Consider the following 23,626-nt stretch of genomic DNA (forward strand, 5'->3'; position numbering starts at 1 on the left):
AGGGAGCAAATGAGGAACATCTCACTTAGCATGAATCACACACTTACCAGTACAGGAGCCCACCATAGCAGTTACTTGAGAATTAAAATGGTATCTATGCCTCTAATCACATCCCTACAACAGTAAAAGCACAAGTTCAGACCTAAACTTACATAATAAGTAACCCTAAATGTAACCCTGATTCAGTTTAAAGGTTCTGTATCGAACATTTCTCTGTTAGTTAATGTGACAGATGGCATCTTGGGTTAAGAAAAAGCTACCAACAGTTTAAGATTCATAAATAACCCCAGTAATTGCACACTTTGATTAGTCAAGTATTATTCTTTTGCTTTAGAAGCCAACAGTACTTGTTTTCTTGAAGAGGATGAAGCATCTTCATACTTCCCCCAGTCTTTTCCAAGAGGTGGACCAGCAGTGGCTGCTACTGAGGATTTCAGGCTAGCCAAAAAACCTCTCCTTGGTTTTTTTTGGTCCAGCTCCTCAACAGAGAAATTCTTTTTACATTCATCAAGTTCTTTTTTCAGGGAAGACACCATTTCTTCGAGCTCAAGAACACGTTTAGCCCAGTTCTGAAGACCATTCATTTCTTGATCCTATGAGAATATAAGGCTCTGTTAGTATGTGAACACTCCAAGGTCTCTCTCTCATAGTTAATTTTTCTGTTTTGGATTATTTTACTACACTGGTAAGCAGCCTTGTTATTACTATGCCATTTCACAGGGCCCATTTCTTCTGAATTTTCTGTAACATAGAGAACTACAAATACAGGGCTGTCAGATCCAGTTAGAGACCAAGCCTGATGAAGAAGCTGGTGCTGAAACACTCAGCCACACCTTCTTGTTCTAGGAACCACATCCAGGTGGCTTCCCCACCTTAACCTGCAATTACTGAAAGCAAAACTGGGCAAATCAAAACTCTTAACACAGTGGTAAGGCTGCTACCCAGGACTGAACAACTGCTTTGAGTCAGCAGAATAACAAGTCTTAAACATACTCTTTAATCCTTGTGGTTAACAAGTCACCTTCCTATGTCCTAGAATCACTTAAGAAACAAAATTCAAGATGAGTAATTCTCATTCTCAGATTTAGACTAAAAAGCATGCAGAAGGTCATTTGATGTTTGAAGTAACATCACTAAGCAGCCTTATACCTGCCTCACTTCATTTGTGGATTACAAATGAGGCAGAGTTGCAAAGTGTGACAGAGTTCAAAGTTTTCTTTTTTTCCCATTTAGGAATCTAGTTGATATCTGAGGTCAGATGCTGTCAACTTCATGAAGTTCCTGCTTTTGAAGGAAAGATTTCTTCTCTTTCATTATTAGTTTACCTGGTCTCTCACCTAGCTTGGCCACCTCTATAAAAAAGCCATAGATCCTTAGGTCTTGTTGCACTAACATGTGCTTACTCTCAGCAAAACACTTTGTGACCAGAGTTCTGAGCAGTATTTTCTTTGACAATAATCTGTGGCACCATTGCATTAGCAAGACTTGTCCCCACATAGTCACCCTACTGCCCGAGTCTGTCACTAAAGCTGAAAATTTGGTCTTCTCTTATAAGATACCATCTTATAAGATACAAAGTCATGAAGTGAAACACAAGGGCTATGAGCTCATAAATTGGGAAGTTAGGGATGGGAAGAAGCTAACATCAAAAGAAATGGAGATGCAGAAGCATCCAGTACAACTACAGATACAAGACATATTAAAGTTGCTTTTGAATTGTTGCCAAACCTTGAGCATGATCGTACGCTGCAGCTGACTGTTCTCTTCTGCCATTTTTCTGTAGCCTTCATTAGTCTCTAGCAGGGTTTCATTTAATTTCTGCATTTTAAACTTCAGAGATTTTATAAGCTGAAAACAAACCACATACACACCGAAGTTCAAGACAGCATGTCTGTAATTTTGTTTATGACTAGAGCTCATTCAGACGCTGTAAGCATTCCAGATTAATGGTGAACAGTGCAAACTGCACCATCCAAGCAATGAAGATGAATCTGCTTCTCTCAACCTCCTGGGTCCCAACCCATTATTTCTGGTGATAAAATACATCTGGAACATTCAAGAGCTGTTGTGCTGCAGCAATAGGATTTACACAGACCTGTCAATCAAACAGCAGCAGAGACTAAGCTACTTCTGGAACAGTCTGCTCCTTTTCAGTGAGGGTAGTTTAAAGAACGCTCTTGTCTCATTAACACTATTCCTCTAATGACTTGGAGCACAGTTACAACAGAATACCTCACCTTTCTGATGGGAATATTGGTGTATTAAGTCCTGAGAGGGAAAAGAAACTGAACCAGCAAAATTATAATGCTAGATCATTATTTCAGTTCTGGAAGGTTGAAAGGAAAATACCCAGATTGCTTAAAACACCCACCCTTTGCCCATGTTCAGTGGCTGAATGGGAAGAAATGAAGTAGGGAATTACTCAACACATGCACAGAGCCATGAGACAAAGCAGCAGAATGGCACTGATGGAACCAATTGCTTTGAATTACTCTCACCTCAGTTACAACCAGGCAGCAATCCCAGCATTCCAACACTTTCTAGCCACACAGAACAACCAACACTGTATCCTCACACCAAGCATAAAAGCCAAGCTTTCCTCAAAATTTGACACTGACATAGGAAAATGGAAAATGATGCAGAGCTCTCAAGAACAGGACTGGAAAACAAATGCCAGGGCCATAACACTAGATGTTAAACTTAGTAAGGAAAAAGCTATTTTTGGAGTATGCTTTCTCAATAGAAAGGGATTTAAGTTCACTTTCCATTGTCATGGTTTGTTAGAACCAGATGGAACTATTTCATGGAAGCATGGAACACTTTTGAGTTGGAAGACACCTTTAAAGGTCATCTAGTTCAAAGCCCCTGCAGTAAACAGGGACATCTGCAACTACAGCAGGTTGCTCAGAGCATTGGCAAGACTGACACCGAATGAGTCCAGGGGTGGGGCCTCCACCACCTCTCTGGGCAGCCTGTGCCAGTGTTTCCCCAACCTCTGCTCCCATTTGTTATCAGTGAAAGGAGCAAGGCTTGTCTCTTCCCTCCTCCCAATCCTCTTCGAACACGGGAAACTAACAGTAGCTTTACAAAAAGTTCATTCAAATTATAGACTAAAAATGCATACCCACAAACAATGAATATTAATTCTCCACAACACAGCCTGGAGCTCATAATTCCCACCTCCATATGCTATTAAGATCCCAGGGATCTTGCTTCTCCAAAGAACAGAGACATGACCCTTTCCTTAAGGTTCAGGGTAACTAGCAGAGTCCCGTGCTCACAGAAGGGACTGGTTTAAGGCACCACTTTGGCTCTAGATCTAAACCATTATCAGATTCTGTAACTGGCCCCCTGAGCAGGCAGCATTTCAGGAAGGAAAGCACCCAGGCCATGGCAGCAACATTTACAACAAATTCCAACACAAGTCTATATACTTCCTTACTTCAACTCACAGCACGTTCACCATGTGACTTGCTAATTGCACTAGATGTCTTTACAAGCTAGAGTAAAGCCAGAATGCAGCTGACCTCTGGCCAAAGTCATCTGCAATTTGGCAAGAGTTTTTTTTGTATCCCCAGGTTTGTTCAATACTAAGCAAGAGCTACCTCTTCTTTCTCTTGGCATTGTTTCTGCAGTCTTTCATTGGCTCTCTTCATAGTCTTGTTCACAAGATCTACAGGCAAAAGAAAAGTTTGCTCATTTATACAAAATACCAAAAGGAAACTGAACTTTTGAGTTTCCAGATTAATTTCCTACCTAGTTCCATGTTGTTTTCAGTAGACAGTGTCTCTGAATTTGGACATCCCAAAAGCCTCCCTGACTGTTCATCAAGTTGCCCTTCCAATTCCAGTATTTTTCTCTCTCTATCCTGAAAAAAGAAGGGCATGTGGTAGGATTTGTCTAAACTTCTGCTTAACCTGATGTACTACTGGTCATCCTGCAATTGTACTACACATATATATGCAGTTTTAAAATCACTCTCAGGTGGAAGTTGTGATGGTTATAGTCAAGAAGTCACAGTAAGGACTAACACTCAGATCAAGAGACCACCTAGGAGGAAGTTACTTTACACAGGAGTCAACTCTTCCAGTCTGAAAATTTCCAAACTGTATTGAAAGTAACCATATTACAGAAAGGAAATTTCAGCACATCTGTGTTAAACACTGTTACTAGTTAGTTTGCTAAATATAGAACAACATATTTCATAGAACTAAGTTTAAATCTCAATTTTTAAAAAAGCAGAACTGTTTATATATCACAACCTATAACATAAACCCACTTGCTTCATGTCTTGAAAGGAACCTGCCTACCAATGGAGTGAGACATCTGATTGGTTCCTGGACAGGAGGGTGCAGTGAGAAAGCACCTCTGGTGTACACCACAGTTGTTTTAGTCTTTCACTACAGACCTTCTGAAAAGGATCCTCTCTTCTGGATACACTTGACCATCTAAGCACAGGCTAGAAGTAAAGACTGACAGATCACACATAGCTAACGTGGCTCAGCTGCAAAAGGGATTGCAACTTACTGATGCCAACCCTGAGGAGTTCTAGCCACTACTTTCAGGAGATTACATTTGCTCCCACATAGTTTGATTTCTCACCAGTTTCTTAACCCACAGTCCTCCCCTCTAGACCTTCAGAGCAGAGATCCATTGTAATGCGAATACCTACCCTGTAGTAAATTCCCCACCACCCTTTCAGACTAGTTTTTTACTCTACACCCCACGATCCCAAGGATCCCCACCAAGCCAGACTGCTGTACACACCATCCCTTGAGCTGTCCTAGTCATGGCACTACAGAGATAAAGGTGACTTGGATTTCATTGAACTGTGCCCTCAAAGGTCAGGAAGTTTAGGTATATACTACAGGTAGTGTTAGACAGAAGACATCTCTATGATTAGCATTGGGCACCAGAACAGCCAGGCTGAACTACTGGTTGTTTTAACTGGCTGGTGTTACATTTAGGATTCCTGAATAATCAACTGTACATTTTGCTTTTCCTTAAGAGGCTAGCATGGATTTTTTAGCAGCAGTCAAGTCATACCTCAACTTTTTCTTGCTCAGCTAGAAATTCTTCTATAGGAACATAATGGTGTTCAATCTGTTCCATGGCACACATATAGGCATGTTTCTTGATGGCCTCTTTATACATTTCAAATTTGCTCTCCAGTTTTTCTTCATAACTGTCTCTCTCATCTTCCAGGCGGTTGCTGAGGAGAACACATTAGTTTTATTTATTATATCAGCACTCCAGCTATTACAATTTGACCATGTGCGTTCAGCTGGCTATAGCAAAGTTACTCATCTAATCATAAGTAGGGAAGAAACCAAGAAGTACTTTTCTCCATTTTCTCCTTTTTATTGTCAATAATCCTACAGACTTGCAACAAAGGTTTAACTTGTACTTGGTGTACACCAAAAGTAGTGCTTCAGAAGAACACATACTTATCTGTTAAACAAAAGTGTTATTAAAACAAATCCACCAACATGTAGCGACAGATAGTGACAATTAGACCTGGAAACAGAAGTATATTTCCAGGAGATCATAGAATGCCAGATTGGAAGGGACCTCAGGGAATGTCTTTCACACTGCTTGTTTGGGTTTTTTTTTCCATTAAAGGAAAATGCCAAATTCATTTTGCCTTGTTATTTCATTACACATTACTCCTGTCACAATTTAAAGCAACAAAAAAAAAAAAAGCCCCAGCAGTGAGATGGAACATCACCTCAGCAGAGAAAAAGCATCACTGCTCTTTATATGTCGGCCCAAAGGCACTGAGGCAATTTTAAAGTCAGTGAAGGTGTTAAACCATACTGTGTTCAGCTGACAACTTAACTTGGGCCATCTCTGTTAGCAATTCAAACAGCAGGAAACTGATTTCAAGAAGGGAAGAGTTAAGAGGAAGTGAATTCGGCTTGAGCAATCTGGACACACTTGAAAAAAAAATGACCAAATTCATTACAGCAGTGGAGGCAGCCACAGAAATTTACCAGATTCTAACTATGGTTCATAAGTCATCCAGGAGCAAGAATCCAAGGAGGCCTCAAAGAGATAGAATTCAAACTGCTTTAAGCACATGCACATAGATTAACACAGCCAAGTGTCGGTTTTGGGACAACCACAAGTCTCAGTGGGGTACTTGTAACAATCTCCTAAATACTAACAACAAGTCAGGACAATCTCCAGTAATGACAAATTAAACAGAGGAAAGTTCATCAGAAAACAGAAGTACTTTTGCATTGTACTTGGGAAGAGGCTGAGCTGTACGGGTTTATTTTCATATTCTTTCCTCTGTTTTCATCAAAAGCTTTGATATTGTCCAGCTCTAACTTCCCTAAATAATATGAGTGTGCACGTCTTGCATACACATACACGTGTGTATGTAGCTAAATGTATGCATTTATGTAAGTGGGAGCCTTTCAGTCTTGAGGAGGACTGCAAAATGACTTGCCTCCAGGCTTCCTCTGTTTCCAGCAGCTGTCGGAACATTGCTTCTGCCATCTCTCTGCGTATCTCCACCTCCAGAAGGAGTTTACTTTGCCTTTCTGCAACTAGCTTCTCCTTTAGGTTCTCTGCAGTTTTCAAGAGGTCCTAAATTTAACATATTTCAGTTCAGAAAACGAGCCAGAAACACATTGATATGCATGTCAAATGAAACATTCATACACTTCTACAACCCCTTTTTTCAGAGGGGGTACACCACCAAAGGTTAAATATTTTCAAGGGTGAATTTCTACTTCAAAGAAAACCTTGCTCAATCTTGATGGTTTCTGCTATCAAAGAGTTTACTACTGTTTTGGCATTTGGCATAAATATGAATTTGTACAACTGTTTAGCATAAAGCCTACTTGATTCTTACAGTTTCTTGCTATTGGACTGTATAGCTTTGGGTTTAAAAATGTTGCATCTTAACTTGTTCCTGCTGTGCCCAAGAGTGCAAATGACTAAATAACATTGCTTTAGACACACTTACTGCTTCCTTAGTCCTCTTGTTGAACCATCAGTTGAATTCCAAATTTAGCACTTGAACAAACTAGAAAGCCACAAGTAGCCTTCCAGAACTACACTTGTCCCCTCAGAACTAGACCACTCCAAGTCCAGCTCTGCCTGACACTAAGCAGAAGCTTACAGTTCTCATTTCACACAGCTTCCAGCACAGCTCTTGGAGTAAGACTAATATGAGAACTAACAACAATGGCTTTCTTGGGTACAGTTTTGAGCAGATGTGTATCTACCTCATGACTCAGAATGGTGATGTCCACTTCTTCTGCAGAGATTTCAGCACTGTCAAGGAAGTCATCTACAGATGTGTTGGCATCCAAGTGCACGATAGGTTTGGTGTCACCTCCAACTAGCTTGGGTGGAAAATAACCAAAACTTTTGGGTAGGATTGTCTGAATTACCTTGAAAATACAGAGTTCAACAAATTGATTTATTAACACTGTCAGCGTTGCTGGTATCAGAATATTAGGAACAAGTGGCACAAGCACATTGCTGTATTTACACCATGATTCATGGTTACAGGAACCGTAGCAAAATTTTACATGTCTTTTACCAGACAAAAGCCATCTATCAGTGTGAATATAAGACTTTGGTACTCAAAGTGAAAAAAAGATTGTCTACTAACAGACTTCGTACACTTATCTAGCAAGGTGTGTTCTCTCCCTTTACACTAAAATGCAAGGTTTTAGTGTAGCTTCCTGGAGAGTTAACAAAAGCAGCAAATCCCTAAAACATTTACTCCTTCCTGAAATACTGTGACCAGGACTTGGGAATTCATGCTCACTTGTGTAAAGATTTTAAGTATGTATGTTATAGGACAACATATCAGAGCAGCTTGTCTCCTCAGCACACTCTTAAAGTGGAAATTGCGGCTGAAGAGAATTAGAAAAGTCTTTCTCTCTGAGATCATATTAGACATGACATTACAGACTTGGAACATGTCAGAACTAATCCTTGGTTCCAGATCAGAAAAAGATTTTATTTCTACTCCACATCCCACTTCCCTGCAGCTTCCAGAGAAGCTGAATGAACCTGAGACCAAACAGCTCCAAATCCTGTATTTAACAGAAGGCTGATGCACGGAGCTAGGAGGAGGAGCACAAAAGCAGGTAGTTATGTAGCAGAGGAGGGCTTTGCCTTCAAAGGAGAAGAGCACACTACCTTCAAGCATTAACTTACCAATAAGAAGTCTTCCCTCTTTGTTATTCATTCCTTGCATTTAGCCAAACAGGAGCAACACATGCACAAGAGATCTCATTTAGACTAGAAAATGAGAAAGAAGCTACTCCTTGTACTACCACCACTAGCTGTCCAATAAGGTTTGAACAATTGTCATCCTGTGCAACAGATGCTTAACTGCTCACAGGTTAAACAATTTCTCAAAAGCCTTAATGGAAATCCTGCATTTGCTCAGATGTACAGTGTAACCAGTCACATCCCAGTGCCCCAACTACCTTTTAGAATGTCAGCAGTGTAGAACGGAAGAAGCAGAGAGCTGCAGCTATCTTAACTTCTTACCACAAAGATACTTAAGGATGGGTAACGCTACTGGAAGCCTTTCAGAGAGAAGCCACATGCATAAGATTAATAGGATGCATCAAAAATCTGAGTTGCACTCAAGTCCACACAGCCTGACGGTTGCAGGACAGTGAAAAGAGTTGATGTGCTCTTACCTGTTTGGCTATAGCCGAAAATTTCATGACATGCAGTGTTTCATCATACATGGCAGCATCTTTATTAACATTGACAATCATACAAGCTTTGCCTTTTCCACCAAAGAATGGCTGGAACAGACGAGTCAGTTTGCTCTCTCTGAATGGAATGTAGCTTGGCTTCATCCTCATGGAGAAAAGAACAATAAAATTGTGAAACAAAAAACACAGTATCACACAATGCCACATCTAACTTTGCTTAATTCTGTTTCTCTTTTCCAGGAAACAGAACCAGTAAGATGCTCATATTTAAGCTTAAGTTATTTCACATCAAAAAGCATGGTCTTTCCTGGACCTTATAAGCGCTCCAACAAATAGAAGTAATTAAAAGCAAAGGCAGTACAATGTCTGCACATCAGTTCCCTAGTGTTACTAGAACACGAGTGGAACAAGCCAACAGCTAAGTGCAGGACATCTGTCAGCTGTCTGATGAACCTCCTGCATCATTTGGAGGTGGAAGAGGACACAACAGGAGCTCTGTACATGAAGCGTACACACACACACTACAAAAACCCTGATTGTTTGTGGCTAGTTGCCCTTTTTTATTCTCCACAAACAATAGTTTTATAGAAAGAATGTTCATTTCTGTTGTTCCAGTGACATTTGTAAGGAAGATGGCTTACAAGACTTTGTAGGTTTCCGTTTTCCTCTGACCATGCAAACCCCTGGCAGAAACAAAGGGATGCTGAGGATTTCAACACAAAACTTGGTGTGTTGTTTACACCTTGTCACTTACTTTGGATTTTGATTTTGCTTCAGTGCTGCAATGCATCTTCCAAGGATATGAAGAGAATTATTAATATTTCCTGCTTCTTTTAGTCTGTCTCCAAAGGCTTCTGTTTTATTACACCTCTCTGATCCAGCCAAGTCACAGAAAGACAACCTGTGTGAAAGAATTACCCAGAATGCACATGTAAACTTCTTTCTAAATGGCAGGAAAACAGCACTGCACATGTTTTTATTTCTTCACGTGCCTGAAGTAAATGAACAACTCATTTCAGCCTACCTAGATCACAGGTTGTACTTTGACATTTTGTCCAAGAGGCACTATTCAAGGTTGGTTGGTGCAGTTATCCAAAATGTCTATCTTCTCATGGAATATAAACATCTTTGAACAACACTGCTGCTCCTAAGATAGTCTATTCATCACATTCAAAGAAGTCTGCTTGTGATGTTCATCCAAAACATTGTAGGCATTCTTACATAAAGTATTCAGTGTAGGAAGCTAAATTTTGTTGCCATCCTGAAGGAAGTCTTTCCAGACAAGAGAAGAGGAATTTCTGGAAGCGTTGCATAGCGGGGCTCTCCTGCAGAAGCACTTTGACAGTGGAGCAGTGGGAGGGCTGCAGGACAGCAGCATCCTTCAGTACACCGTGCTCTGCCTCTCCTGGACACAGAACCCTTTGTTCTGTCACAGACAGAAGGCCAGAAGTCCTTCCCAGATCACCTCACAGCTCCTTGGTTTTACAGTTGTGTTACTCAACTCGAGGCACCAAACTGTCCCTCAGTATACAAGAGGTTACAGTCAGAGGCAATTATCCTGAATAATCAAGAAATTTCATCACTTTTATATTAAAAAAGCCCTTGAAATCCAGGAAGCTGTGGAAGTTAGGTAATCTATGCAAGGCACTATTACTCAATTACACATAAATTTATTTACATAAAATAACACCTTTGTAAGGTCACAGCCCTTCACACACAGCTGAAGTACATATTAGTACTGTACATATTATTAAGGCACATATTTCAACTGTGTGAAAGGCTGCAATCTTATTATCTTTACCCTTTTCAGTATAAGACAAAGACCTTTTTTCTTCCTTAAGCAGCATGTGAACTCTGTCATTCATCTCACAGCTGCTTCAAGCTTTGCCAGGGGAATACACCAAGACAAGGAGCAGAAGGAATACAGATGCAGTCACTTCCTCAGGCTGTCTTTCCTCAGAGCATCTATCACTGTAACATCTGACATTAAAAGGTGTTATCTCACAGTGAGGTGTATTTATTACCATCTCTGCTCAGCAGAGACAACAGAAAGCAGTAGGAGCTAGGACTGAAATAAACCTGTTACAGGCTTTTCTCATTTTTCCATATCAACCTAAATGGACAATTAATCGGGAAGACAAAAACTAAGTGGTTTCAGGCCAAAAGATGAGGCCAATTCCTCTAAACCACAAATGACAGAAGTGTAAGGACTTAGCAGTGGTCTCACCACAGGGTGCACCTACATTGGCATTTTAGATTAGAATCACACAATCATTTAGGTTGGAAAAGACCTTTATGATCATCGAGTCCAACCATTAACCTAACTCCACCAAGTCCAATGGTAAACCATGTCCCTCAGCAGCACATCTCCACAGCCTTTCAATTCCTCCAGGGATGGGGGCTCCACCACTGCCCTGGGCAACCTGGACCAGGCCTCGAGAACCCTTTCAGTGAATAAATTTTTCCTAATACCCAACCTAAACCTCCCCTGTCACAACTTGAGGCCATCTCATCTTGTCCTATCACTTGGTTCTTGGGAGATGAGATCAAGCCCTACCTGATCACAACCTCTGTTGCAAAGAGCAGTGAAGGGTCAGGGGAGACCTTTTTTCTCTCCAGGGTATACAACCCCATTTACCTTAGCTGCTCCTCACAGGACTTGTTCTCTAGACCCTTCACCAGCTTTGTTGCCCTTCTCTGGACATGCTCTAGTACCTCAATGTCCTTTTTGTAGTGATGGGCCCACAACTGAACCCAGTAGTTGAAGTTCAGCCTCACCAGTGCAGAGTCCAGGGGCATGATCACTTCCCTAGTCCTGCTGGCCACACGATTTCTCAAAGAAGCCAAGATGCTGTTCCCCTTCTCAACCACCTGAGCACACTGCTGGCTCATCTTCAGCCAGCTGTCTATCAACCCCCCCATGTCCCTTTCTACAGTCAGTTTTGTGCAACTGGTGAAGTTCTGATTTCCTTCTCAGCTCTCAGAGGATTTGTTTATTAAAAGAAAATTCACCAGTTTAGCATGCTTACATTTTAGTAACATCTAAAATATTTATGTTCTGGTAGTCAGCTGAAGCATTCACTTACTCTGAAACTCCAAGAACATGTGGCTGATGCTCGTCAGTTAGCTTTAGCAGCCTGATTGAAAATATGCTGTGACTGGAATGGAAAAAAGTCCTTTTTAATAACTACAATTATGAAAGTTAAGCTGTTGCTGAAAGAAAATAAAACTTGTACGCTGCAGAAAGTCCAGTGCTGATGAAAGAACGAGAATTTATTCACTAATTGACATTAGTTACCTTCACAGCGCATTCCTTTAGCAGGAAAAAGTAGCAATAAAAGTTGTATTTTATCACTTTCTATTTCTTTTAGTACAGGAAAAATAGCACAGGAAGCCTACAAGCTGACTTGGAGAAAAACCAAGTTGGCTCACTTAAGCCTACAGGTCAGAAGACAAGTAGTCAGGCAGCCACTTCATACACAAACTTCAGGCAAACTGAACTCAGCAAATCTGAAGAATTAACTTATTAGAAAGAAAACAAAGAGGTAGGGGAAAGGGAATAAGTTACCATTGAACGGTCCTATCATGTTGCCTCCTTCATACAGACAGTTATTTGTTCAATTTTGAAACTATTCTGTTTTCTAGAAAGGTTGAATTTGTAGCACTTGAAGATCCAGTTATTGTTTTAGACATCAAGCTACAAAGGCAGTGGACCCCTTGTCTGAAGACTAAGAAGAAAATCCCAGAACCAGAAATGTCCTTTCCCCAGTTTATCCAGTAAATAAGAACAGAAGATGAACTTCTCTAGTACATATTTAAAGCTGTGCTTTACTCCTCAGCACCAACCCACAATTTAAGAATGAAGAATTGGGTTTGGGTTGGTTTGTTTGTTTGTTTATTTTTTGGGGGGGGGAGGGTCCTGGGGAGGTGAGGGAAGGAGGGAAATCAAACCCAAATGAAATCACAATTTAGAAACAAGCTAACTGGAAGTCAACATATTTTATGGGGCAAAAGAGCACATTCTAGGCACACAACTGCCAGAAAAGCACACGATTCTTTTCTGCACTAATTTATGCTTGAGTGAAATTCAGGTGGAATCACAACATGAAATTTAATGACAGCAGTCTTTGGCTAATACAGAACAGCATAACTCTTGCTTTTTAGAGAAAAAGCAGGCTTAGTAACACCATGATTATGTTAGCAACATACACAATATGGCTGCTTAAGGGACAAATTAATAAGAAGACATTAAAATCAAATAAAAAGGCATTTTCACCTGGAACTCTACCACCATCTCTATTTCCTCCCACTCCACCAAGCCAGAGTCTCCCTGGTCCCTCTACAGAGCTGGGTGAGCGCTAGGAGCTTAATCCTGGCTCAAAAAAGCTCAACTAGAACACAGCAACCTAAAAGCATCTAGATAACCTAGCAGCACTGCCAGGTACTGCACAACTCGCTCCTTCCTACATCCCCTACTGACAGGCTCCAGGCTTCCAAGGATTATACTGCCAGTGGTAAATTATCCAGCTTTTCCTTCAACATCCCCACACGGCCATTCCCACTCAGCAACACCAGGATTTGCCAAGATGAATAGCCCTGCTGGCACTCAAAACTGAAAAGGATTTGATCTTTTTTCCTTGTCCAAAGATATGAGTAGCAACCCTGGTCTGGCTACTAATAAAGTCATAGGGTCTCTCCCAGCTTTCCTCCAGAAAGAATTTCATTGTAAAATTGGAATAATCAATGAAAGTCTTAAATTATTATTGAAAAGTGGCTCATTTCAGACATATTCTAAAATCTTCTCCTCCCTCCCCTCAAAAGAAAAGGAACAGAGCATGCTTACAACTAGAGGAACCAACCTGCGACTTGATTGCTCATTCATTCTAGTACAAGCAAAGCTTCGGTTCTTGTTTCCTATTTTTAGGATTTTGTAGGCTTCTTCAATGTTCTGAACGTTAATCCACTTTAGGTCTGTGAAAAGAGACCTTTCACATACACTTCTGATCAAAGTTACTCAGTGAAACTACCGGCGTCATAAAGCAGCATAAATTATTACCTTTAATATAAGAATTCCCTCCTTGATCCTCGCAAATTCTTAAGACCCTGCGCTTCCGCGGTTTGGACGTAGATAGGACATTTATCAGGTCATACACGTACTCGTTATAAATTTCACAAAAGGAAACCCACACGGATGCTTGTGTTCTTTGGTGTATATTCGTCCTATAGACGTCAAGCGGAATGAAGTTCTTCTCTGCTAACCCAAAACAGAAAGAGTTCAAGGATCAGAAAAGTCATTGATACATTTTAATTACAGTATCTAGAAGATTTTAAAAGGAGGTTGTTTCTGTGTTGTACAGTTAGATACCCAGTCCTGCATTACTCTGAATTTACTCAAAAATGTTCAAACTTCTCAGAGTTCACCTGTAACCAGAATATTCCCAAATTCTAAGCTATTGCCTCCCTCTACCACAAGCTCCCAACAGTTTAAACATGAGTTTTGCAGGACCAAGCCTCCCTCTTCTCCCCAAAGGAGCAAAGCTATTGTAGTATTTTTACATTGAAATTTGTTTAAAAACTATGTATATTTACTGTGTAGTACAGTAGAGATACTTTTTAATCCACCTGTAATTATCCACTTATATTCCTAAGTTTGTATTTTTTTTAATCCTACAGTTTTTCTCCTTTATTTTACCTAGTGAATCAGGAGGACTTTTTGAAGTGCAGTTGGAAGAATCTGACTCCACATCATGCATACTTCTTACAGTATTTGAGATGCTCTCTGTCTCCTTGAGAAAATAAGAGACTATTAATCCACATGAACAGACTGCAAGAATAGCAGAAGTTAAAATGAGAGCAATTTCCATATCTAAGATTTAAAAATTGAAGTAGTAAGTGTTAAGCCACCCTTGTTCTGTCTGCAAATGAAATTTTTTTAACAATACTGAACTAAAAATCAGTAAATGCCCTTTCTCTCATGAGAATCACTGCTCTCTGCAACTTCCAGCAACCTCTTTTGCCCTTTGCTGCTAACATAGAAGACTTTGCAGTTCTGGGAGAAGCAAGATCCTCTGTCAGACCGCGACAGCCCAGAACACCTTTATGAACTCCTGGACAAATCTGAACAGTCCTTCAGTCACCCAAAAGAACTGGAGAAGGAAAGTTTCTCTCAGTGGCAGGACTGGTGAGCAATGGAAAGACTAGTTGGTGGGCAATGGAAAGAAGTTTCCAGTTTGCTTGTTGCTTGAGCCAGGTCTGCGAGAGCTTCATAAAGGACTTAAAGATCTGAGAAACAATCTGTTTGTTCAATTCAGACAATTAAGAGGCCTTTAAAAATCCTGTATAGCAGACAGCACCATTTCTTTTAAGTCCACACATTTGCTGGATTGCTTTACATCAGCAAAATCATTTATAAACTTGCCAGGACTTGTCAAAGCATAGGCTTCAATTTACCCTAGGAAAATTAGTGTAAGGAAGTAGCAGCTCCCACCATTCGGTGTTTCCCAGCATCTCCAGGTACTACACCTGGGTATTTTCCAATACTTTTGGATCTTCTATTTTAAAGATAAATAGCATATGATTTCATTGTCATTTATTTCATAAGTCACCATTTTGCAAAGACTGCCCTGTTTATATGCTTATGTTTCTTGAGTAGTTACAAGTACAGGCACGAGAACAGATTTTGTTCATTCTGTGTGTAAAGTACACAGCCGGATTCTGAAGCTGGGTATGGGACTGCCACACATGGCACAGCTGTGCATGTCAAAAATGGAACGTAGAGAAACCCCAGTGCCACAGTACCTGTGCACATGGTAAATTTTAGTAAAGGTATCTCAACAAAACTGAGTGAATTAACTACCCTGCTGTACTGGTCTTCAAACCATAAGACCGAACACAGAAGAGAGCTGGAAGATGACTGCCTGAAAACAAGTGGGAGCAGGAACTCACATTGTTTGCCAGTGACAGAAGCTGACATTTAATAGTAAATATGAGGACAGGTGGGAATAGGAATCCAAGTAAATGCAGCTTTTAATCCAGTCAAAACCAGGTTTTAATCCCCATGAACAGAACAAGCAAAAGGAAGGCAAGAGAAGGTGTGAATCTCGCTGAGCAAGAGTTTGTGCAGCAGCACAGGACGGAGAACACAAAGAGCAGAACCCCAAGTGCCAGGGTGTTGCAGGAACTCGGAGCAGTTTCCACCAAGGGAATGAGGGGAACAGCGAGCTCTCTGTGTGACACAAACTGAGCCTGGGAAACAGCCTACAGGAATCCCTGCAAACCAAAACCAAGCCCGCCAGGCCTTATCTGCTCTCAGATTACAAGCTTGAGCATCCCAACAGTGCTGCTATTCATCCTGAAGCTATCAAGGAGCACAGCCCCAGCACTGGGGAGAGCTGGGCTGTCACTCTGGAAGCACTGTAACACACCATCAAGGGCTGGGCACCTATTGTTTTCCAGATGCAGTTTTACCTTTCCTTCCTGATGGTGTACTCCTGCTTGCTTCTCACTGCAGGGCATCAGCATCTAGATCACCTACTACAACATTCCATACCTCAACTATTAATAAAGTCAGATTGTGATTTAACAGAAAGGATTATTTGTAAAGTACAGGGTTACCTTCAAAAGACAATATTTGACCTCCTGTTCTAGACCTTGAGCTCCTGCTTGCTCCTCTTGCAAGCCTGTAGGTTCCATGTTTTAGAATACTTAGCTACTATCCTCCCGACCATCTCAATTTTTCTTTCAGACCTCCCCACAACTCCCTGCATACGCACATACACACAGTGTGAGTGAGCTTTTAAGACACACTTAAAATAAATACGCAATCTTTAGCATCTTTTAGATTTTTCACCTGAGATCTTTTCTCAAAAGCTAACCAGACTCACACTAGACAGTTTGGTTTGCAGATTTTAAATTAAGCATCAGAATTTAGAGTGGAACTTTACATATGAATTTGATTCACAGAAGGATATTCTTTCAGAGCTAACTGGAGTACTTTAGCTTTGGTATTAAAGACCACAAAAAAAAAAAGAAAACCCAATCCATCATTACTTCTGTACTTCCCAGAATTCACTCAAAATTGCCTAACTGGGTTTGGAAGCAGAGAGCAGTGACACACACAAGGCTGCCCATTTTCTGGTGAGACTAGCTTCTTACACTGGAAACAAATAAACACATAATGACAACAGGCACTATTCTACCTGCAATCTTATGAGACCAGAGGTAAAGATAGACACACTGCTCTACAGCAGGCTGCAATCCTTTCAGGAAATTAATTTTGTGACATCTCACTTCTCCTACTGTATCACAAACATTTCTATATGAAGTTACATAAATCACAGGTTTATGAACTTTTTAATCTGCCTTAAGATTATCTTCCACCAAAATGACTTTTCTGCCTTCAACGCTGCCCCTGGTAAGATGTTGCCACTATCTCTCCTGAGCTAGTGCTGGATTGGAGCAATCACCCTGAGATCCAGCCTGGGAACCTGACCCAAAAGAAGATTCGCTTAAGAAGCAGGTTTTAGATAGTTCAGCTCTAAGAGACTTTTCAAGGGCTAGGGTCACCAGAAGTGCTCCTCTACAGAGCTCCAGGCTTTGGCTATGCAATGGTTTTTTTTGGTTTGAACTGTGTCCTGCCTGCTGCAGAAAGTGCTTCCAGTTTACACTGAGCTTCAGAACCAGCCAGTTGCCTTATTACGTTCCAAGGTTCACCAAGTCTCCATGCTGTAGATTTATCTAAATCTAAAGAATCAATAGTGAAACAGATTTTATTAAAGACAGCCTGTTAGACAGGAAGCTTTTAAACAGTTTCATTCAGTAACACAGAAGTATCTGGTTACTGACCTCTTTCAGTGACGCAAGGAGAGCAGTTTTTATGGCTTCTTCTTGCTTAACTTGTGCATCTTCTAGTTTCTTAACTTCATTGCTCAAACATGGTTTGAAGTTCATCTTTGGATACTGTCTCCCCCTTATGTGGTTAAAAATCACCTCGAGCGAGCGAGGTAAAATGCCCAAATCTTTTGAAGTCCCTTAAAAATAACAGAAGATGAAATGTAGACATCCATACAAACTTTTCTTTGGCTTTTGACTTGGTTGTTATAGATGTTTTTTGGCAAGGGTTTTATACCTTGGATGGTGAATGTCTTGCCTGCATTCGTAACCCCATAAGCAAACACGAGTCCATTCACTCCATTAACATAGGCTCTTACTAGCTCTTTCACTGAGCCTTCAAAAAATTCACTCTGAGTAGTTTCTGGTCCAAAGACCTTAGAGGAAGGAGGGAAAACAAAGATAAAGAACAAAATAAGTGATAAATGGCATGAAGTAGTTTAATATGTGAAAATACTACACAATGATTAATGGTGATTAGCATTTCAGAGTAAGCTGAGTAAGAGATACCAGCTTAGTTTTCTGTCTTGCCTCAACCCGTTCTGATTCAAGGTCTTCTGTTGGGTTCCCACAGGATGGCTGCTGCATTCTGAGAGGCACTCAGGCTTGCACTTCTTTTTGCATATTTTCCTACTCCTAAAATAAACCGCTCAGAACGCTACCGAGCACCTACTGTTCAGTGGATACTTCTGAGAGCTCTGGTGCTCATGGACGTTCTCCTCCACTCTGCACCAGTCACCGACAATCCTTGGGGAGATCAGCATGACAATGGGCTAAGCAACTCAATGCCTGGAGCTGTTATCGGTGGAGACGGTTAGAAACAAGTTCTTGCAGCAGGTAACAGAATTGCAAAATTTACTTCCAGTATAGAAGGTTTAAACAGTTAAGCTACTACTCTTTCAAAAGTAAATCCCTTTAAAGCTGTGACTTCCTACAACGCTTCTCAGATGAGGGCATCTGCAGGAACAGCAGGACCACAGTAACTCTGTGCCTACAAGAAGCTTCTGTGGCTTTTAATCAAAGAAAACAACCAAGCTGCCAAAGACTCCTTGTCTCATCTATTAGGCACCTTCATTGTAATACAGCTTTCTTGTCAGCCTAACAGTAAATAATAAGCAGTTTGGAGTTTTCAGGCAAGTACCACCACATGTGATTCAAAGAAGAAAAATTGCATTGCATGATATAGTAGAGAATTCATTTTTTGTTGTTACAGTGGGGAAAAAAACAAACAAAAAACCAAAACAAACAAAAAACTAAATATTAGAAAAAAAGTTTGCCTACCTGAGAAAAGGTGAACCTGTGCACAGGATGACCAATCCCTCTTTCACTGTTTTTCATTGCAGAAGACTCTTTGGGTGCATTAAGAATTACTGTCTGGGGATCTTCAATAGTTATACAGCCCTTAAAAAAACACAAGGCAAACTAAAACACTACGCACTTTTTAGGAAGAAAGGTATCTGGAATAAAAAATAAATACCACAAACCCCAAACAAACAAGTGTTTTCATCTATTTACCAGAGCTAAGAACAGCTGCACAATTTACATCTAATCTCTCTTAAGGCATAACTACAGAGTAACTCTTGAGTAAGTACAGAGATAGTCACTTCATGTGAAATCCAGAGCTCAGACTAAGTCAAGGCAAAAGTCTGGAGTTTTCCAAGAGGATTTTCTAGGAGTCCTTGCAGCTTTTTTTTTTTTTTTTTAAAACTTTTTAAACCCCGGTACTTTATGATTGTGGGTTGCAGTACACTATGCACTGGCTATGTTTGCACAGTAACTATGTTACTGGGTTTCCACTTCCACCCTTTTCAGTGTGAAACAAACTGCGAGCAGCATAAATCAAATAAAAAAAAAAGTTTGGAGCATTATCCTTTGACTGACAGTGTGTCATCAATGAAGGAAACTGAATTCATTTCAAGACTAACTTGATTGCTTTCTTAATGAAGGCAAAACAGAATTACCTAGCATTCACTGCCTAGATAAATGTTGAATGCAGTACCACAGGAGAATTTATTTCACACTGGACGGGCTATCAAAAACTACAAACAGAACTACCAGCAGAGCTTAGCACAAGGACCGACTGTAACTACACCTCACTTCCATGTCCCAAGGATGGCCAGAGGTGGTAAGAGGAGGAGTCCACGTGCTGCACGTGGGCAGTACTGCTCCTCCCGGCAGCCCCACTAACGGCTGTGTTTATAACCAGCAGAGAAGCTCAGAGGAACTGGGTGCTGAATTTAGACCCATCACTTGCTCTCCATGCCAGGCTCTAAATCCACATGCTCTGTAACATGCCACATTGCCAGGCACAGGAGCACAGCTCTGAGATACCAAATCCCAGAGAGCTACAGAATCACAGAATGCTTTGGGTTTGAAGGCACCTTTAAAGCTCTTCATGTCCAAGCGCTCCCCCTGCACTGAGCAGGGACATCTTCAATTAGGTCAGGTTGCTCAGAGCCCCATGAAGCCTGACCATGAATGTCTCCAGGGTGGGGCCTCCACCACATCTGTGCAGCCTGTGCCAGTGTTTCCCCACACTCATTGCAAAGAGCTTCTCCCTAACATCTAACCTAAATCCCTCCTGCTCTAGTTTAAAACCATTGCCCCTCATCCTATCACCACACGTGCTTGTGAGCAGTCCTGCCCCAGCTCTCCTGTAGGCCCCTGCAGGTACTGGAAGGCCACCAGAAGGTCTCTCCAGATCCTCCTCTAGGCTGAACAACCCCAGCGGTCTCAGCCTGGCCTTGTACAAGAGGTGCTCCAGCCCTTTGATCAATTTTTGTGGCCATCCTCTGGCCCTGCTCCAACAGGCTGACCTCCCTCCTGTGTCCAGGGCTCCAGAGCGGGGTGCAGGACTCCAGGTGAGGTCTCACCAGAGCAGAGGGGCAGAATCACCCATTTCTGGCACTGCACATGTGCTTTATATCCAAACCCCACAGCTTCCTGCTCTCCAGCAGGTGGCTCTGGAGAATCACTGTATCCAGAGTTCAGAATTTCATCCTGAGCTCTCAAGCCTTACTTGCATAAATGGTTAGCTCCGAGAGCATGAGAGCAGTTAACCTGTCAACCGTCTCTGTTTAAAGCACCAGTCTGCAGCTGTAAGAAATAGGGCTTAGGTGCCCTTAGGTGTTTTTTACTTTTCTTGTCACATTCTTGTAACAAAGATGCTTTCCTTAGAATTATGCATAGCAAGAAGGAAAAAAGGACCTAAAACAAAGTTAATTTCTCACTCATTATGGATATTGAAAGGGGTTTTTGTTTGGTTATCTGGGGTTAGGGTTTTTTTTCCATTTACCAAGCATCTTCCCCACGGATTCACATGTAGTTAAAAGAGTGTAAAACATTAAAGATATTGAAGATCTTCCAAGCATTCATAGTTTTTGGAGGCTGAGGGAAAACTCTTCATACCATGCAGTTTATACAGCTAATATGTTGGAATATCAACCATTTAATCGTGAACTACATGAAGACCAGAGCTTTAAAAAAAAAAAAACCCTCTAGTACCAACTTGAACACTTACTTTTTTTCTACCCTCCCTGCTTTTAAGAACAAGTAGTTTCACTAATGGTCAGGTAGCCATAAATTTCCCATTCTTAAGGGGAAAGAGATAACCTGTAAAACCATCTGATTTTGTAAATCACTTTACCTTTACAGCCAGCTCAGATTGCCGAGTGATACCAAACAGCAAGCACTGTGACAGTGCACACTACTCAGCAAGAACTGCCTAAGGAAAGGTGAAAGAAGTTGGGGGGGCAGGAGGGGGGGGCACAAAATCCAAGTGAAAAAAATACAGAGGTTCCAACTCTGGCAGATGAAATGCAAGAATAAGTTTTTAAAAAGCAAATTTCAATAAGCAAATCAAAATTAATATTAAATCCTTCTCTGAACAGGTCAGAAACAAGAGGTCTGAGAGCCTGCAAGGCCCTGCAAAGCTGAGGGCTGAGAGACGCTGCAGAGACCTTGTCCTCCAAGGACAGCTAAGAAATTATTTGCATCAGTGTCCACAGCATACATGCAGGGAAAGGAGTAATTTGGGTGTTTGCATGTGCACATCTGTGTGTGTGAAACACTAAAGCATCTGAATCCAACATATAAACTGTAAAGGTTACAGAAAAATTTGGGGGCTGAGCAGCAAGTCACCGGGATGAGGCAGCAGGCCATTCAGGCATTCCAAAGAAACTCAAAGGTCAGGTACCTAAATTACTCCTGGAATTGCCCAATCTCTTCCACGAAACTCCAGAGTCAAGAGTGACACCAGCTTTTAAATAACACACCCAGGGGAATTCTTCAAAGCTACAGGTGTGCATCAGCACCATGCAAATAAGTAAAAGGTATGATAAAAAAAAAATTACATTTATCCAGGTGTCCACTTATTCTATTTGGAAGCAGCACGTGGTTTTTGTAAGAAGTCCCATCTTAGAATACTAAGAGTTCTTTGAAGGAGATGAAAAGCTTATTTTTTAGTTCCACAACTAACCTGAGATTCATGTTTCTCAAGCTCTGCTACAGGAAAGGGTCTCAGTCTCAAGAAGACTTTCAAAGGTTGACAGGTCTATTGAGTAAAAAACAAAAACAAAAAATCACCATAGTTTATAAGTCACATTTCAAACAGAACACCCCAAAATCATACCAGCATGTATCTCTGATGCAGCATTTCCTCCTTCATTTTACTGCCTCTTTTTCTCCTTCCTTGTGAAGTTTAGACCCTAAGCTTTCATTTGCTTCTTTACCTCCTAATATCCTTAAGGAACCCCTTTTTTGTCGTCCTTTGCGGATAGAGACACCGTGTTGATTTTAAAGGAACAGGTTACCGGAGGTGTAAGCTACACGGCTCCCACCTTCTGGTCTCCCTCGGTATTGAATTCCAGCTGCATTTTCTAACAGCTGCACTCCCACTTGGCATGGAGCACGTTCACTTAATAGAGCGACACGTTCAAGAGTCCGCTCTAGCGCCTCTGCTTCATAGTAATACCCACGAAGCAGTTCTCAGCTCCGTAACTGGCTTTTGTACTCTGCACCATTACACAAAACCCCCCCCCCATCCAAATGAAGCAATAGCAGGGAGATTTTTAGAGGCAACCCAGCATTCCTTCCTTCCTCATAGAGCTTCAAAGTCCCTACTAGTGTAGCTTCATTCAGCAGCTGGATTTACCAGAGATCTCCAAGGCCTTCCCATGACCAGCACTCCACTAGCGACACAAAATTAAGTCACTTTAGGGAAGTTAATCAGGAGGAAACTTCTTGTTCTAAAAAAGGACAGATGGCTACACTATGCTCAGAAGTGTAGTGCAAGACAGTGCTATACATTTTTTTTTCCAAGCACAACAAGGACCTATATCCTTTTTTTTTTTTTTGCTTGCTAAGAGAACGGTACAGTCACATTACATTCAACGTGCAACTGCTTAAGTTCTTCTTTCTCAAAAGCTGGGCAAAACACATCACATAGCATCAACCATCTGCCTTTGCTATTGGCTGTCACCTATTTGTAAGCAATGAGAAGCAAGCAGAAAAATCAAACACATCTTGAGGGCAGTAGAATACAGCAGCTCTACCAAAGAAATACTTGACATAATTAAAGTTTAAAAAAAAAAATTAAAAAGCATAATCATAAGACATATTACAAAACCAATGCACACCTCCTGTTCCTCTGTACTAGGCAAAACTGTTGACTCCATAGGTGAGGGTTCACCCACTACATTCAGGAAAGAAACAGATTCCAATGTATCATATACTTCAGTAGAAACGTAGTTTTTCACTTTGTTATCCATTATTCTGTGCAAAGGAACTTGTGAGAGGAAAAAAATAATGAAAATCACTGAACAGGAAAAAATACACATAGGACAAAAGAGACAACAGTGAAGCTTTCATATAAACAAGCATTTGTGAAGAAAATAAGGTCCTCAAAAGAAGTTTAAGAGTGTGAAGGAACCTTAAAAAAACAACTGCCACTTGAGTTATACCACAAAATACACAGCTGAAAAGTGTACTAAGGGCTGCTGGTGGGCATCACTCTGCCCCACCTGCAAGTGCTGTGCCAC

The 23,626-nt window shown here is 41.0% G+C and overlaps 1 protein-coding gene across 1 annotated transcript; it reads right to left on the minus strand.

Moving 5' to 3' along the window:
* Positions 1–317: 317 nt before the first annotated feature.
* On the minus strand, positions 318–23,356 carry LOC103770587 (kinesin-like protein KIF20A). Its single transcript, XM_008937854.1, has 18 exons — positions 23,282–23,356; positions 22,066–22,140; positions 18,870–18,989; positions 17,827–17,965; positions 17,544–17,728; positions 14,392–14,485; positions 13,756–13,953; positions 13,559–13,670; positions 11,786–11,857; positions 9,454–9,600; positions 8,679–8,844; positions 7,239–7,406; positions 6,455–6,594; positions 5,047–5,212; positions 3,757–3,868; positions 3,606–3,673; positions 1,729–1,848; positions 318–593 (listed from the first exon to the last, which is right to left on the minus strand). The coding sequence occupies exons 1-18, from the start codon at positions 23,354–23,356 to the stop codon at positions 318–320; spliced, it is 2,433 nt and encodes an 810-aa protein (XP_008936102.1).
* Between the last annotated feature and the right edge of the window lie 270 nt (positions 23,357–23,626).

The sequence above is a fragment of the Merops nubicus genome, unplaced genomic scaffold (genome assembly GCF_000691845.1).
Source record: "Merops nubicus isolate BGI_N331 unplaced genomic scaffold, ASM69184v1 scaffold11663, whole genome shotgun sequence".
NCBI lineage: Eukaryota > Metazoa > Chordata > Aves > Coraciiformes > Meropidae > Merops > Merops nubicus.

Bases quoted from the DNA above. Each gene is read 5' to 3' on its own strand.
- LOC103770587 (XM_008937854.1), bottom strand. From the start codon at position 23,356: ATGGATAACAAAGTGAAAAACTACGTTTCTACTGAAGTATATGATACA. The intron at 22,141-23,281 runs GTGGGTGAACCC...TTTACTCAATAG, and splicing joins CTGTTTCTTTCCTGAATGTA to ACCTGTCAACCTTTGAAAGT. The intron at 9,601-11,785 runs GTAAGTGAATGC...TCTTTCACACAG, and splicing joins CATGTTCTTGGAGTTTCAGA to GTTGTCTTTCTGTGACTTGG.